The sequence below is a fragment of the Rhinopithecus bieti genome, unplaced genomic scaffold, assembly GCF_001698545.2.
Source record: "Rhinopithecus bieti isolate Rb0 unplaced genomic scaffold, ASM169854v2 scaffold_21531, whole genome shotgun sequence".
In the NCBI taxonomy this organism is placed as follows: Eukaryota; Metazoa; Chordata; class Mammalia; order Primates; family Cercopithecidae; genus Rhinopithecus; species Rhinopithecus bieti.
Genome location: NW_016810386.1, coordinates 640260 through 655172, shown reverse-complemented (window position 1 = coordinate 655172; position 14913 = coordinate 640260). Strand labels below are relative to the sequence as shown.

The 14913-nt window shown below is 41.9% G+C and overlaps 1 protein-coding gene across 1 annotated transcript in view; it reads right to left on the bottom strand.

Moving 5' to 3' along the window:
- FAM186A (family with sequence similarity 186 member A) overlaps positions 1-14913 on the bottom strand; it is a 70924-nt gene that overhangs the window by 7131 nt on the left and 48880 nt on the right. The window contains exon 7 of the mRNA XM_017891736.1: positions 2068-2295. Within this exon, the coding sequence (XP_017747225.1) occupies positions 2068-2295 (228 nt within the window). The remainder of the gene's footprint in view (positions 1-2067; positions 2296-14913) is intronic.

Genomic DNA, 14913 nt, shown 5'->3' with positions numbered 1-14913 from the left:
GGATCTCAGCTCACTGCAAGCTCCGCCTCCCGGGTTTATGCCATTCTCCTGCCTCAGCCTCCCGAGTAGCTGGGACTACAGGCGCCCGCCACCTCGCCCGGCTAGTTTTTTGTATTTTTTAGTAGAGATGGGGTTTCACCGTGTTAGCCAGGATGGTCTCGATCTCCTGACCTCGTGATCCGCCCATCTCAGCCTCCCAAAGTGCTGGGATTACAGGCTTGAGCCACCGCGCCCAGCCCACTTTGGTCCTACTTAAGCTCAAATCCTGGTCCTCTTATCTTCTTGCTGTGAGACTTTGGGATAGTTGCTTATCTACACTTCTTTCTCCTCATTTCTAAAACAGGGATAATAACACAGAGTTGTTGTGAGAATTGTAAAACACAGTATAATATGGAAGCACTTTATAAATTGTGAATCAATATGCAACTGTAATGATAGCCAGCATTTACTAAATACTTACTGAATGTCAGACACTGAATTAAGCCCTTTCCATATATTAGCTGATTTGGTATTTGTAATGATCTTATGCGGTATGTATTATTATTACCCTTGTCTTACAGCAGGAGAATCTGAGGCTCAGAAAATGTAAGCAGCTTGCATAAAGTCACTTAGCTAGTATGTAGCTAGGCTGATTTGAACCCAGACAGTCTGGTAGCAGAGCTAGCCATCTTGACCACCACGCTGATTCAGTGCAAAGTATTCATTCATATCTAACCTCTTATTCCTTTTGCTTTTTTTGTCTCCTTTCTCCAAGCCTTGATACCCATATCTCATCCTCTGGATTCTGGCTTCCCTGGCCCCAGACCCTTATTCCTCCTCTGAAATGCCCTAGGCATTGTGATTCCTGTTAGACAACGCATGTTGCTGCCAACCCATGTTGCTTTACTCTATGTACATTGGCCATATTTGCCAAATCAAAAAAAGGAGCATATTCATTTTTTTTTACAAAGAGCTGTAATATTTAAAATATAACTGTTCTGGGCCGGGCGCAGTGGCTCACGCCTGTAATCCCAGCACTTTGGGAGGCTGCCGTGGGCGGATCACTTGAGGTCAGGAGTCCAAGACCAGCCTGGCCAACATGGTGAAACCCCGTCACTACTAAAAATACAAAAATTAACCAGGCATGGTGGCGGACACCTGTAATCCCAACTACTCAGGAGGGTGAGGCAGGAGAATCACTTGAACCCAGGAGGCAGAGGTTGCAGATCACACCACTGCACTCCAGCCTGGGCGACACAGTGAGAACTTGTCTCAAGAATAAATAACTAAATAATAAAATAAAATAAAATAAAATAAAATAAAATAAAACAGTTCTGGAAAATTTACAATATATGTTTGACTTGGATGAGAATTTGGATTAGAATCTGATGAGAAGCCTCTCTGTACCTTCCAAAGTAGCAAGTAAACTAATCTTATAAACTAATCGACGTTGAGAGAGAAGGATATACAGATATAGAATGTTTCTAGAACCACAGCTTGTAATATTTATTATTAGAACTCAGGCCAGGCATGGTGGCTTACACCTATAATCCCAACACTTTGGGAGGTCGAGGTGGGTGGATCACCTGAGGTCAGGAATTCGAAACCAGCCTGGCCAACATGGTAAAACACCATCTCTACTAAAAATATAAAATGTAGCTGGGTGTGGTGGTGGGCACCTGTAATCCCATCTAGTCAGGAGGCTGAATCAGGAGAATCGCTTGAACCCAGGAGGTGGAGGTTGCAGCAAGTCGAAATAGTGCCACTGCACTCCCTGGGAGACAGAGCAAGACTGTCTCAAAAAAAAAAAAGAAAAAAGAAAAAAAGAAAAAAAAAAAAAAACACGCCATTTGAAAGATGGAGGCAGAGATTGGAATTATGTGGCTACAAACTGAGGAATGCTAAGGATTGCCCAGAGCCACCACAATCTAGGAGAGAAGCATGCAACAGAATGCCCTCTCAGAGCTTCTAGAAGGAACCAACCCGGCAGACACCCTGATTTCACTAACTTCTGGCCCAGGAAAGTAATATAACATGGTGTCTCCAGGTAAATGTCATTTACAAAGCTTACCACTTTCATGTTTTTACAACATGCTGGAGAGAGGGAGTGGAAAGCAAGTTACCTGGTTGAATACATGTATCATTTTCTTCAGGCACTGATTCCGTTTCTGCCCTAGAGACTTCTGCTTCTCGGTCCAGACCCGCATCACCTTTTTCCCATAATCATCAAGTCTGCTCAGCATCACGTGGAGGTTCCTGGCCTCATAGCCTTTCCCAGTATTTTGGATGGCTTTTAGTCGTTTCACTATGTTGTTCCTTGAAAAGATTAATAAGAATTAGAATGATAATAGTTGCAGACCCTACTTCAGCAAACTTGTCCTCAGTTTCTTTTTTTTGAAACAGAGTTTCGATCTTGTTGCCCAGGCTGGAGGTACCATGGCGCGATCTTGGCTCACTGCAACCTTCGCCTCCTGGATTCAAGAAATTATCCTGCCTCAACCTCCCGAGTAGCTGGGACTACAGGCATGCACCACCACACCCGGCTAATTTTTGTATTTTTAGTAGAGATGGGATTTCTCCATGTTGGTCAGGCTGGTCTCAAACTTCTGACCTCATGATCCATCTGCCTTGGCCTCCTAAAGTGCTGGGATTATAGTCGTGAGCCGCTGAGCATGGTCTATTTTATTTTATTTTATTTTATTTTATTTTATTTTATTTTATTTTTCTGAGACAGAGTCTAACTCTGTTGCCCAGGCTGGAGTGCAGTGGCATGATCTTGACTCACTGCAACCTGTGCCTCACGGGTTCAAGTGATTCTCATGCCTCAGCCTCCCAAGTAGCTGGGAATACAGGTGTGCACCACCATGCCCAGCTAATTTTAGTATTTTTAGTAGAGATGGGGTTTTGCCATGTTGTCCAGGCTGGTCTTGAACTCCTGACCTCAAGCGATCCTCCTGCCACAGCCTCTCGAAATGTTGAGATTACAGGAGTGAGCCACTATGCCCGACCTGTCCTCAGTTTCTTTCAATTCTCTCATCATCCCCAGTAAGCAGAGAAGGATGGGAAGCTTGCTTAATAAGACTTTAATCCAGTTCCTATGAATGAACCTTCAAAAATCTGTATGATATCAAAATTTTCATTAAGTCTTTACCAAGTTTCCAGTGTTGCTTACCATTATTTTAATATATTTTAAAAGTTATGCCAGGTGAAGTAGCTCACGCCTGTAATCCCAGCACTTTGGGAGGCTGAGGTGGGAGGATCACTTGAGGCCAGGAGTCTGCAACCAGCCTGGACAATATAGTAAGACTCCATCTCTACAAAATAAAAATAGCTGGACATGGTGGCACAGACCTGTAGACACAGCCACTCAGGAGGCTGAGGTGAGAGGCTTGCTTGAACCTAGGGAGTTCGAGCCTGCAGTGAGTTATGATCACGCCACTATATTTGCCTTTTTGTTAAGGGCAAGACTCCAGCTCTTAAAAAATAGTTAAACGTGACTATTTGTAATAAAAATTACCTTAGGGAATAAGATAGATCATTTTTTCATAGGTATAGATATGTGTAAGACACATAGAAGGTAAGGCCAGGGGTGGTGTCTCACGCCTGTAATTCCAGCAGTTTGGGAGGCCAAGGCAGGTGGATCATAAGGTAAGGAGTTCAAGACCAGCCTGGCCAACATGGTGAAATCCCATCTCTACTAAAAACACAAAAATTAGCCAGGCGCAGTGGCAGGCGACTGTAATCCCAGCTACTCGGGAGGCCAAGGCAGGAGAATCGCTTGAACCTGGGCAACAGAGGTTGCAGTGAGCGGAGATCGTGCCATTGCACTCCAGCCTGAGCAACAGAGTGAGATCCCGTCTCAAAAAAAAAAAAAAAAAAATGACACATAGAAAGTACTTAATACAATTAGGGGAAAGACAGCGTCCTTGCCTTCAAAAGCACTTATAATCCAGAATAGGAGACTAAGTTACTTGTAAAAAAAAAGAAATAGAATAAATGCTAAATAGAAATATAAACAGGCTGCAGGAGCAAAAAGGAAAGCATAATTAATTCTAGTAAGAGTAATAAGGCCAGGCGCAGTGGCTCATGCCTGTAATCCCAGCACGTTGGGAGGCCGAGGTGGGCAGATCATAAGGACAGGGGCTTGAGACCAGCCTGGCGAACATGGTGAAACCCTGTCTCTACTAAAACATACAAAAATTAGCCGGGTGTGGTGGCGAGTGTCTATAGTCACAGCTACTCGGGAGGCTGAGTCAGGAGAATCATATGAACCTGGGAGATGGAGGTTGCATTGAACAGAGATCGCATCATTGCACTCCAGCCTGGGTGACAGAGTGAGACTCTGTCTCAAAAAAAAAAAAAAAAAAGAGTAATAAAGAAACTTTTATAGGAAGATGTCAAGCAGAATTTTGAGGGACAGTCATAAAAAGAGTCTCCCTTTCTCTCTCTCTCCCCACTGCCCTCCTGTAATGTATTCCACCACATTTTGGTGGTCCTAAACAGAGTTTTGCCATCCTCATTCTACAGGAGAGGAAAAGAAATCTCAGCAAAGTTAAATATTTTTTCTAATGTCCCATAAATGATAAATGGTAGATTTGGGAAGCAAGCCCAGATCTTCTTTCTTCCATAATGCCAATATTTCTCAAGGTGCGGACTCTGATCACCTAGACTGAATCATATGGGGGAGACGGGTGGGGTGCTTGTTGAAAATGCAGGTTCCAAGGTACTTCTCCATATCTTTTGAACCAAAATATTAGTGGTAGGCTTCAGGAATCTGCATTTTAAAATCTCAGGTAACTCTTACTTTACTAAAGTTTGAAAACCATTGTGCTTATGAACAGAATAGGGAAGAAGGGGATGAGGAAGTCCAGGTGGAGAAATCCTATAAATAAAGGTAAGAAAACGAAAGTTATATTTTGAGAGTGATGAGTAGTCTGGGGTTTTTGACCACAGATATGTGAAAGGATATAGTGGGGGATGAGACTGGAATGGTTGGATTATGAAAGGCTTTAAAAGATATGTTAAGGAGTTTGGATCTTCTCTTTTTTTTTTTCTTGGTAGATGATGGGGATTCATCAAAGATATTTTTCTGAATATATGTATTTTATATATAGTATATATAAATACTATAATACTACTATATAATGAATACTTTAGAACCTACTATATATGGATCATTTAATACTTAAATTATTATCTTTGTATTTAATATTTAAATGTATTAGATTTTTTAATTTTCCAATAAGCCTCTTCACACCAAATATTTCCTGACATTTTTCTAATTACACAGGCTTTTGAGATTTCCTTACATTTTTTCTTACTGAAATTTCTTTACATTTTTTCTTACTGAAATCATATTTCACTGCTTGGAAAAGTTTAGTTTAACTTCAAACTTAGGGACTTCATTGTTGGATGTAGTTTTAGAGATAATTTTTTTTTTTTTTTTTTTTTCTGACAGGGTCTCTCTTTGTCACCCAGGTTGCAGTGGCATGATCTTGGCTCACTGCAGCCTTGACTTTGTGAGCTCAAGTCATCCTCCTGCCTCAGCCCCCTAAGTAGCTGGGACTACAGGCACACCATCAGGTCTGCCAATTTTTTTTTTTTTTTTTTGATAGAGATGGGGTTTCACCATGTTGCCCAGGCTGGTCTTTAACTCCTGGGACCAAGTGATCTGCCCACCTTGGTTCCCAAAGTGCTGGGATCATACGCATGAGCCTGGTGAGATAATTCTTTTTTAATAATCTGAAGGCTGGGCGCGGTGGCTCATGTCTGTCATCCTAGCACTTTGGGAGGCTGAGGCGGGTGAATAACAAGGTCAAGAGATCAAGACCATCCTGGCCAACATGATGAAACCCCGTTTCTACTAAAAATACAAAATTTAGCTGGGCGTGGTGGCGAGTGCCTGTAGTCCCAGCTACTCGGGAGGCTGAGGCAGGAGAATTCCTTGACCCTGGGAGGCGGAGGTTGCAGTGAGCCGAGATGGCGACACTGCACTCCAGCCTGGCAACAGAGCAAAACTCCGTCTAAAAAAAAAAAAAAAAATCTGAATATTCAATCCAGTAGTAACCATGAAGGTATCTTACTATTTAAAAGCCTATATCTAGAATCATGGCTGTTCATCCTCCTTACATTTTGTTTCCACTCTCTTAGCCCATCCCACTTATGTTGATAAAACATTGCCCTGTCCTAAGGAACGCTGATTTTTAGATGGAGATTCTTTACATTTACTGAGTATCTACTATGGTAATACTACAACTGTACTATGTATGTTATTTTATTTAACCCTTTCAACCTTTTATTTGTTTTAATTTATTTTATTTTATTTTGAGACAGAGTTTCTCTCTTGTTGCCCATGCTGGAGTACAATGGTGTAATCCCAACTCACTGTAACCTCCGCCTCCCAGGTTCAAGCAATTCTTCTGCCTCAGCCTCCTGAGTAGCTGACATTACAGGCTGTACCACCACGCCCAGCTAATTTTTGTATTTTTAGCAGAGACGGTGTTTCACCATGTTGGCCAGGCTGGTCTCGAACTCCTGACCTCAGGTGATCCACCCACCTCAGCCTCCCAAAGTGCTGGGATTACAGGCTTGAGCTACTTCACCTGGCATAACTTTTAAAATATATTAAAGACCATGCCTGGCCTCAACCATAATTTGAAGAAAATATTATTATATCCATTTTACATGCAGCACATTTAAGTCTCAGAGAAGTTCTGGAAATTTGAACTAAGATCTGCCTGACTTCAAAGCCTATGTTTAAGAGAAAGCATGATTAGGATTTGAATATAAAAACCGTGACAGTTATTACTTTAAGACAATGTAGTACAATAGGTAGTACAGTATACTATCGACTTTGGAAATGGATTTTTAAAAATTCACTTCTACCATTTACTAGCTGTGTGATTTGGGCAAATAGGATGAACTTTCTGAACCTGATTCCCATTATTCCAGTTAAATGCAATAATATATCTGAAGTTCCTGTTTGTGGTAGATGCATTATAAGCCCCTGTATGCACATAACTAAATTTACATAATTTATTTTCATTTAGTTTCTCCTTGTCCATACAATGTTTCCTCAAACAATTCCAGATTAGATTAGCATGATTCTCCTACAAAATGTATATTTCCTTTAGTCTATCTGTTTTTACTGTTTCAAGACTGTAGTAATTTTTTTTTTTTTTGAGACAGGGTCTCACTGTGTTGCCCAGGCTGGAGTGTAGTGGTGCATCCACGGCTCACTGCAACCTGAACCTCTCAGGCTCATATGATCCTCTCACTTCAGCCTATCAAGTAGCTGGGACCACAGGCATACATACCACCACGCCTGGCTAATGTTTATAATTTTTGTAGAGACAGGGTCTCACTATGTTGCCCAGGCTGGTCTCGAACTCCAAGGCTCAAGCAGTTCCTCCACCTTGGCCTCCCAAAGTGCTGGGATTACAGGTGTACACCACCAGACTGGGCTGATTTTACTTTTTATTTAGACTCCACCAGCTTGCCTGGCATGGATGCCTTTGTTTAGTAGGAGTTACACTGTTGATATATCACCTTAGCATAGAATCCTTTTAAAACAACTGTGAATATTTTCCTAGTAATTCTACTCTTACCCTTAAATTCTTTCAAAACATTTAGATGGATGCCACCTAGTCCTAATTTATGCCTCTGTATGAGCTTTACTCTTCTTAAATCTGTCTTCCACATTACTGGTATTTTACTTCCCTTGCTAATAATTCTTTAGTTATCCTCTATTAGGTACAGAATGAAATACAAGTTCCTTAGCATATGATTTAGGATTCTTTTTTATCTTGCCTCTCTTTTATCTTTCCAGTCTCATCTCTTACTACATTTTGCTTATTCTTTGTGTTCCAAGTACCAGCAACAAAGTACTTTACACACACACACACACACACACGTGCGCGCGCACACACACACACACACAGCTTCTTCCTGCTGCTTTTCTTTACTCTGCTACACTCTCTGACTTCTCTGTTTTACTGACTTTTTCTTTTTTTGAGACAGTCTTACTCTGTCACCAGGCTGGAGTGCAGTGGTGCGATCTCAGTTCACTGCAACCACCGCCTCCTGGGTTCAAGTCTCCTGCCTCAGCCTCCCAAGTAGCTAGGGTTACAGGCACCCGCCACCGTGCCTGGCTAATTTTTTTATTTTTAGCAGAGACAGAGTTTCACCATATTGGCCAGGCTGGTCTCAAACGTATTACCTCAGGTGATCCGCCTGTCTTGGCCTCCCAAAATGCTGGGATTACAGGCGTGAGCCACCGCGCCCAGCTCATCTTTTCTAATTCTACATCTTTCCTGTTGTCTCTTCTCAGATATATTTCACCGATCATGTGGGAATACAATTCTAAAACCATATTTTAGCACTTAACTGTAGAATTCTTCACTTACAGAGGTTCTACAGAAATCTTTATTCAAAAACAGTTTATATTACTGTAATATTTTTCTCTCACATGTAATATTAGAATCTTCTTGACCTAGCCATCCTTGTCATAAAAGTTTTAATCTGTCAGTATTTTATTTGTTGTTGCATCTGTCTGTGATTTTTTTATTATAACATTAAATATTAGAGAAAGGTTTCTGAAAAAATGAATTGATCCTCAATGGGATTAAGGTTATGATTGTATAAAGTCATATTTTTAAATGATTTTACTGAGACAGGTCAGATTATGCCACTTAGGTTCTCAAAGTCTTCAATAAATCTAAACGAATCATAAAAATTGAGAAAGTGACGTGGCACAGTGGCTCACACCTGTAATCCCAGCACTTTGGGAGGCCGAAGTGGGCAGATCATGAGGTCAGGAGTTCGAGACCAGCCTGGCCAACATGGTGAAACCCTGTCTCCACTAAAAATACAAAAATTAGCCGGGCATAGTGATGTGCGTCTGTAATCCCAGCTACTCAGGAGGCTGATGCAGGAGAATTCCCTGAACCCAGGAGGTGGAGGTTGCAGTGAGCTGAGATTGTGCCACTGCACTCTAACCTGGGCAACAGAGAAAGACTTCGTCTCAAAAAAAAAATTTGAGAGAAAGTTGTCGAAGAATTCCCTTCAAAAAGTACTAAGCCAGTATAATATCATAGGGGAAATTTGCCAAACCTTATAAGAACAGCTGATTTTACTATTAAATTGTTTCAGAGCACAAAAGATAAACTTCCACATTTTTTAATGATGCAAGCTTAAAATTATACCAAAACTTGACAAAGATAATACCATAAGAAGTAAACTGCCTGCCAAACTTAACTAATGAATACGAATGAGAAAAATCCTTAATAAAATATACTGATTCCACAATATATTCAAAGAAGGAAAAAAAAATAGCCAGGCATTGTGGCGGTGTGCCTGTAATCCCAGCTACTCTGGAGGCTGAAACAGGCTGATGCAAGAGAATTGCTTGAACCTGGGAGACAGAGGTTGCAGTAAGCTGAGATCATGCCACTGCACTCCAGCTTGGGCAACAGAGCGAGACTCTGTCTTAAAAAAAACAAAAACAAAAAAAACAAAGAAGGTTACATGTAGAACAAATAGGATTTATATCAGGAATACAATGATGGTTTAATATAATTATATTCATAGAACTAAGGGGAAAAAAAAATCTCCTTTTTTTTTTTGGAGACAGAATCTCGCTCTGTTGTCCAGGCTGGAGTGCAGGGGCATGATCTCGGCTCATTGCAACCTCTGCCTCCTGGGTTCAAGCAATTCTCCAGCCTCAGCTCTACTATAGGTGCTGCTACCACATCCGGCTAATTTTTGTTTTGTTCTGTTTTGTTTTGTTTTTGTATTTTTAGTAGAGATGGGGTTTCACCATGTTAGCCAGGATGGTCTCGATCTCCTGAGATCGTGATCCGCCTGCCTCAGCCTCCTGAAGTACTGGGATTACAGGCGTGAGCCACTGCTTCCAGCCTTTTTTTCTTTTTTTTTTTTTTTTTGAGACAAGGTCTCGCTCTGTCACCCAGGGTGGAGTGCAGTGGCACGACATGAGCATAACTCACCATAACCTTGAACTCCTGGGCTCAAGCAGCCCTCCTGTCTCAGTCTCCCAAGTAGCTGGGACTACAGGTGCACACCACCAAGACTAGATAATTTTTTTTTTTAATGATGGAGTCAGGCTGGGTACAGTGGCTGACAACTGTAATCCCAGCACTTCGGGATGCCAAGGTGGCAGAATCATTTGAACCTAGGAATTCAAGACCAGCCTGGGCAACAGGAGACCCTATCTTAAAAAATTTTTAAATTAGCCAGGTATAGTGGTATGTGCCTATTGTCCCAGCTACTGGGGAGGCTGAAGTGGGAGGATAGCTTAAACCTGGGAAGTTGAGACTGCAGTGAACTCTGATTATGCCACTGCACTCCAGCATGGGCAACACAGCAAGACCCTATCTCAGGAGGAAAAGACGGGGCCCCATATGTTGCTCAGGCTGGTCTTGAAACTCCTGGCCTCAAGCAATCCTCTCGCCTCAGCTTCCCAAAGTGCTATGATTACAAGCATAAGCCACCTTCCCAGCCCACATTTTCTTTAATACATGTGAAAATAAAGTGCTCAAATCACATTATTTAACAAAATTGAACATTCAGGGGTTTTTTTGTTTGTTTGTTTGTTTTTTGTTGTTTTTTTTTGTTTGTTTGTTTTTTTGAGACAGAGTCTCGCTCTGTTGCCCAGGCTGGAGTGCAGTGGTGTAGTGGTGCAATCTTGGCTCATTGCAACCTCTGTCTCCCAGGCTCAAACAATTATCATGCCTCAGCCTCCTGAGTAGCTGGGACTACAGCGAACCCAGCTAATCCGTGGGTTTTTGTGTTCTCTCTTTTTTTTTTTTTTTTTTTTTGAGATGGAGTCTCACTCCATCACCCAGGCTGGAGTGCAGTGGTACAATCTCGGCTCACTGCAACCTCCACCTCCCAGGTTCAAGCCATTCTCCTGCCTCAGCCTCCAGAGTAGCTGGGACTACAGGCGCCCACCACCACACCCAGCTAATATTTTTTATTTTTAGTAGAGACAGGGTTTCACCGTATTAGCCAGGATAGTCTTGTTCTCCTGACCTTGTGATCTGCCTGCCTTGGCCTCCCAAAGTGCTGGGATTACAGGTGTGAGCCACCATACCCGGCCTTTTTTTTTTTGGTAGAGATGGGGTTTCACCATGTTGGCCAGGCTGGTCTTGAACTCCTAGATTCAAGTGATTCACCCACCTTGGCCTCCCGAAGTGCTGGGATTACAGGATAAGCCACCACACAGGATAAGCCACCACACCCAGCCAATCTTTTTTGTTTTTTTGTTTTTATCACATTGAATTTGGTTTAATTCAACTTTTCTTTTTTAGTTTAGTAAGTTCAACTTTTATTTTAGATTCCGAGGGTACATATGCAGGTTTGTTACATGGTTATATTGCGTGATGCTGAGGTTTGGGGTACAAATGATCCCATCATGCAGGTTATGAGCATAGTACCCAATAGGTAGTTTTTCAACCCTTGTCCTAATTCCTCTCTCCCCTACTAGTGGTCCCCAGTGTCTGTTTTTCCCATCTTTACATCCCTGTGCACCCAACATTTAGCTCCCATTTATAAGCAAGAATGTCGGTATTTGGTTTTCTGTTCTTCTATTAATTTGTTTAGGATAATGGCCTCAAACCGCATCCATTTGCTGCAAAGGACATGATTTTATTCTTGTTTATGGCAGCATAGTATTCCATATGTTGTATATATGCCACATTTTCTTTATCCAGTCCACCACTGATGTGTACCTAGGTTGAGTCCATGTCTTTGTGAATAATGCTGCAATGAACAGACAAGTGCATGTGTCTTTTTGGTAAAATAATTTATTTTCCTTTGAATATATACCCAGAAATGGGATTGCTGGGTCAAGTGGTAGTTCTATTTTAAGTTCTTTGAGAAATCTCAGCTGGGCATGTTGTCTCATGCCTATAATCCCAACATTTTGGGAGGCTGGGGCAGGAGGATAGCTTGAGCCCAGGAGTTCAAGACTAGCCTGGGAAACATAGTAAGACCCTATCCCTACAAAAAATTAAAAAGTAAAAAATTAGCCAGGCGTGATGGCATAGGCCTGTAGTCCCAGCTACTCAGAAGCTGATATGGGAAAATTGCATGAACCCAGGGGATATAGACTGCAGTGAGCCATCATTGCGCTGGGCAAGAGAGTAAGACCATGTCAAAACACAAAACAAGGCCAGGCGCGGTGGCTCACACCTGTAATCCCAGCACTGTGTGAGGCCAAGGCGGGCCGATCACCTGAGGTCAGGAGTTCGAGACCAGCTTGACCAATATGATGAAACTCTGTCTCTACTAAAAATACAAAAATTAGCCAGGCGTGGACAACAAGAGCAAAACTTTGTCTAAAAAACAAAACAAAACGAAACATCACCACCACCACAAAAACAAGAAATCTTCAAACTACTTTCCACAGTGGCTGAGCTAATTTACATTCCCATTAACAGCGGATAAGCATTCCTTTTCTCTGCAGCCTTGCTAACAGATGTTAGCAAGACTGAGGCAGGAGAATGGCTTGAACCCAGGAGGCAGAGGTTGCAGTGAGGTGAGATCGTGCCACTGCACTCCAAGCTGGGCAACAGAGCAAAAACTCTGTCTCTAATAAATAAATAAAAAGAAAAAAGAAACAGAATGGTATTTCCTAGGTTTTCTTCTAGGATTTGTATAGTTTGAACTGTTACATTTAAATCTTTAATCCATCTTGAGTTAATTTTTGTATATGGTGAAAGGTAGGAATGCAATTTCATTCTTCTGCATATGGCCAGCTGTCCCAGCATCATTTATTGGATAGAGAGTCCTTTCCTCATTGCTTATTTTTGTTGACTTTGTCCATGATTAGATGGTTGTGGGTATGGGGCTTTATTTCTGGGTTCTCTATCCTGTTCCATTGGTCTATGTGTCTGTTTTGTACCAGTACAATGTTGTTTTGGTTACTGCAGCCTCATAGCATAGTTTGAAGTTGGATAATGTGATGCCTCCAGCTTTGTTGTTTTTGCTTAGGATGGCTTTGGCTATTTGGGCTCTTTTTTGGTTCCATATGAATTTTAGAATAGTTTTTTCTTATGTAGTGAAAAATGACATTGATAGTTTAATAAGAATATCACTGAATCTGTAGATCGCTTTGAACAGTATTATATCGTGCCATTGCACTCCAGCCTAGGGGACAAGAGCGAGATTTTGTCTCAAAAAAAAAAAAAATACAAAAGCCAGGTGTGGTGGCATGTGCCTATAGTCCCAGCTACTCAGGAGGCTGAGGTAGAAGGATTGCTTGAGTCTGGGAGGCAGAGGTTACAGTGAGCCAAGATTGCACCACTGCACTCCAGCTGGGTGACAAAGCCAGACCCTGCCAAAAAATAAAAGAAGAAAGAAAGAAAGAAAAAAGAAGAAAGAAAGAAAGAGAGCAGAGAAGAGAAAGAAAGAAAGAAAGGAAAGAAAGAAAGAAAAGGAAGGAAGGAAGGGAAGGAAGGAAGGAAGGAAGGAAGGAAGGAAGGAAGGGCGGGCGGACAATGAAAATGTTTGTAATGCTTTAATATAGTAAGATGGCTGCATACAAAATTGAGTCTCCATTTACAATAGCAACAATAACAAAAATAAACACTTAGAATATGCAAGAACTAGATGAAAACTTTAAGATGCTCTTTTTTTTTTTTTTTTTTTTTTGGACTGAGTCTCGCGCTGTTGTACAGAATGGAGTGTAGTGGTGGCGCCATCTCAGTTCACTGCAACCTCTGCCTCCCGGGTTCAAGCAATTCTCCTGCCTCAGCCATCCGCGTATCTGGGATTACAGGCATACGCCACCATGCCCAGCTAATTGTTGTATTTTTATTAGAGACGGGGTTTCACCATGTTGGCCAGGTTGGTCTTGAACTCCTGACCTTGGGTGATCTGCCCACCTCAGCCTCCTAAAATGCTGTAAGATTACAGGCGTGAGCCACTGTGCCCAGCCCTGTATCTGTTTTATACATTTATTTAAACATACAAAAATCAAAATTTTGTGCATATGTGTTCACACATGCACACACACACACACACACACACACACACAAACCTGAACAACAACAACAAAAAGATGTATAATTGGCCTGGGTGACAGAGTGAGACTCTGTCTCAAAAAAAAAGAAAAAAGAGAGAGATACCATATTCTTGGATAGGAAGACTATATTAGCAAAGATAAGCTAGGTTTTGCTGTTTTAATAAAACTCCCAAGCCTCAGTGGCTTAAAACAACAAAAAATTCACTTGTTGCTCATACTATGAATCCATCATGGCTTGGCAGGGAGTGAACTTCACTGTATTCTTTCAGGGACATGTTTAAAGGAACAACAATCACCTTGAACATTGTGGGTTATTATGCCAGAGGAAAAAGAAACTCTGTAGGTCATCAAACCAACAATGACAAGCTCAGCACAGAAATAACATCAATTCTGCTCACATCTCATTGACAAGTGCTGGCAAACAGCGCTAATAATGACCTCAAAGACTGCATCATAAAAAATAAAACGAAAATAACAAAGAATGGAAGTGATCAATAGGCAGATCAATAGAAAATAATAGCCGGGCGGCCAGGTACGGTGGCTCGTGCCTGTAATCCCAGCACTTTGGGAGGCCGAGGCGGGCAGATCACGAGGCCAGGAAATTGAGACCATCCTGGCTAACACGGTGAAACCCCGTCTCTACAAAAAATACAAAAAATTAGTCGGGCGAGGTGGCGGGCGCCTATAGTCCCAGCTACTTGGGAGGCTGAGGCAGGAGAATGGCATAAACCCAGGAGGTGGAGCTTGCAGTGAGCTGAGATCGCGCCACTGCACTCCAGCCTGGGCAACAGAGCAAGACTCCGTCTCAAAAAATAAATAAATAAAAATAAAAAATCAGGACCAGGACCTGCTGCTTGCTGCCTCCAGGTCACCCCAACAGCAAATTTGCC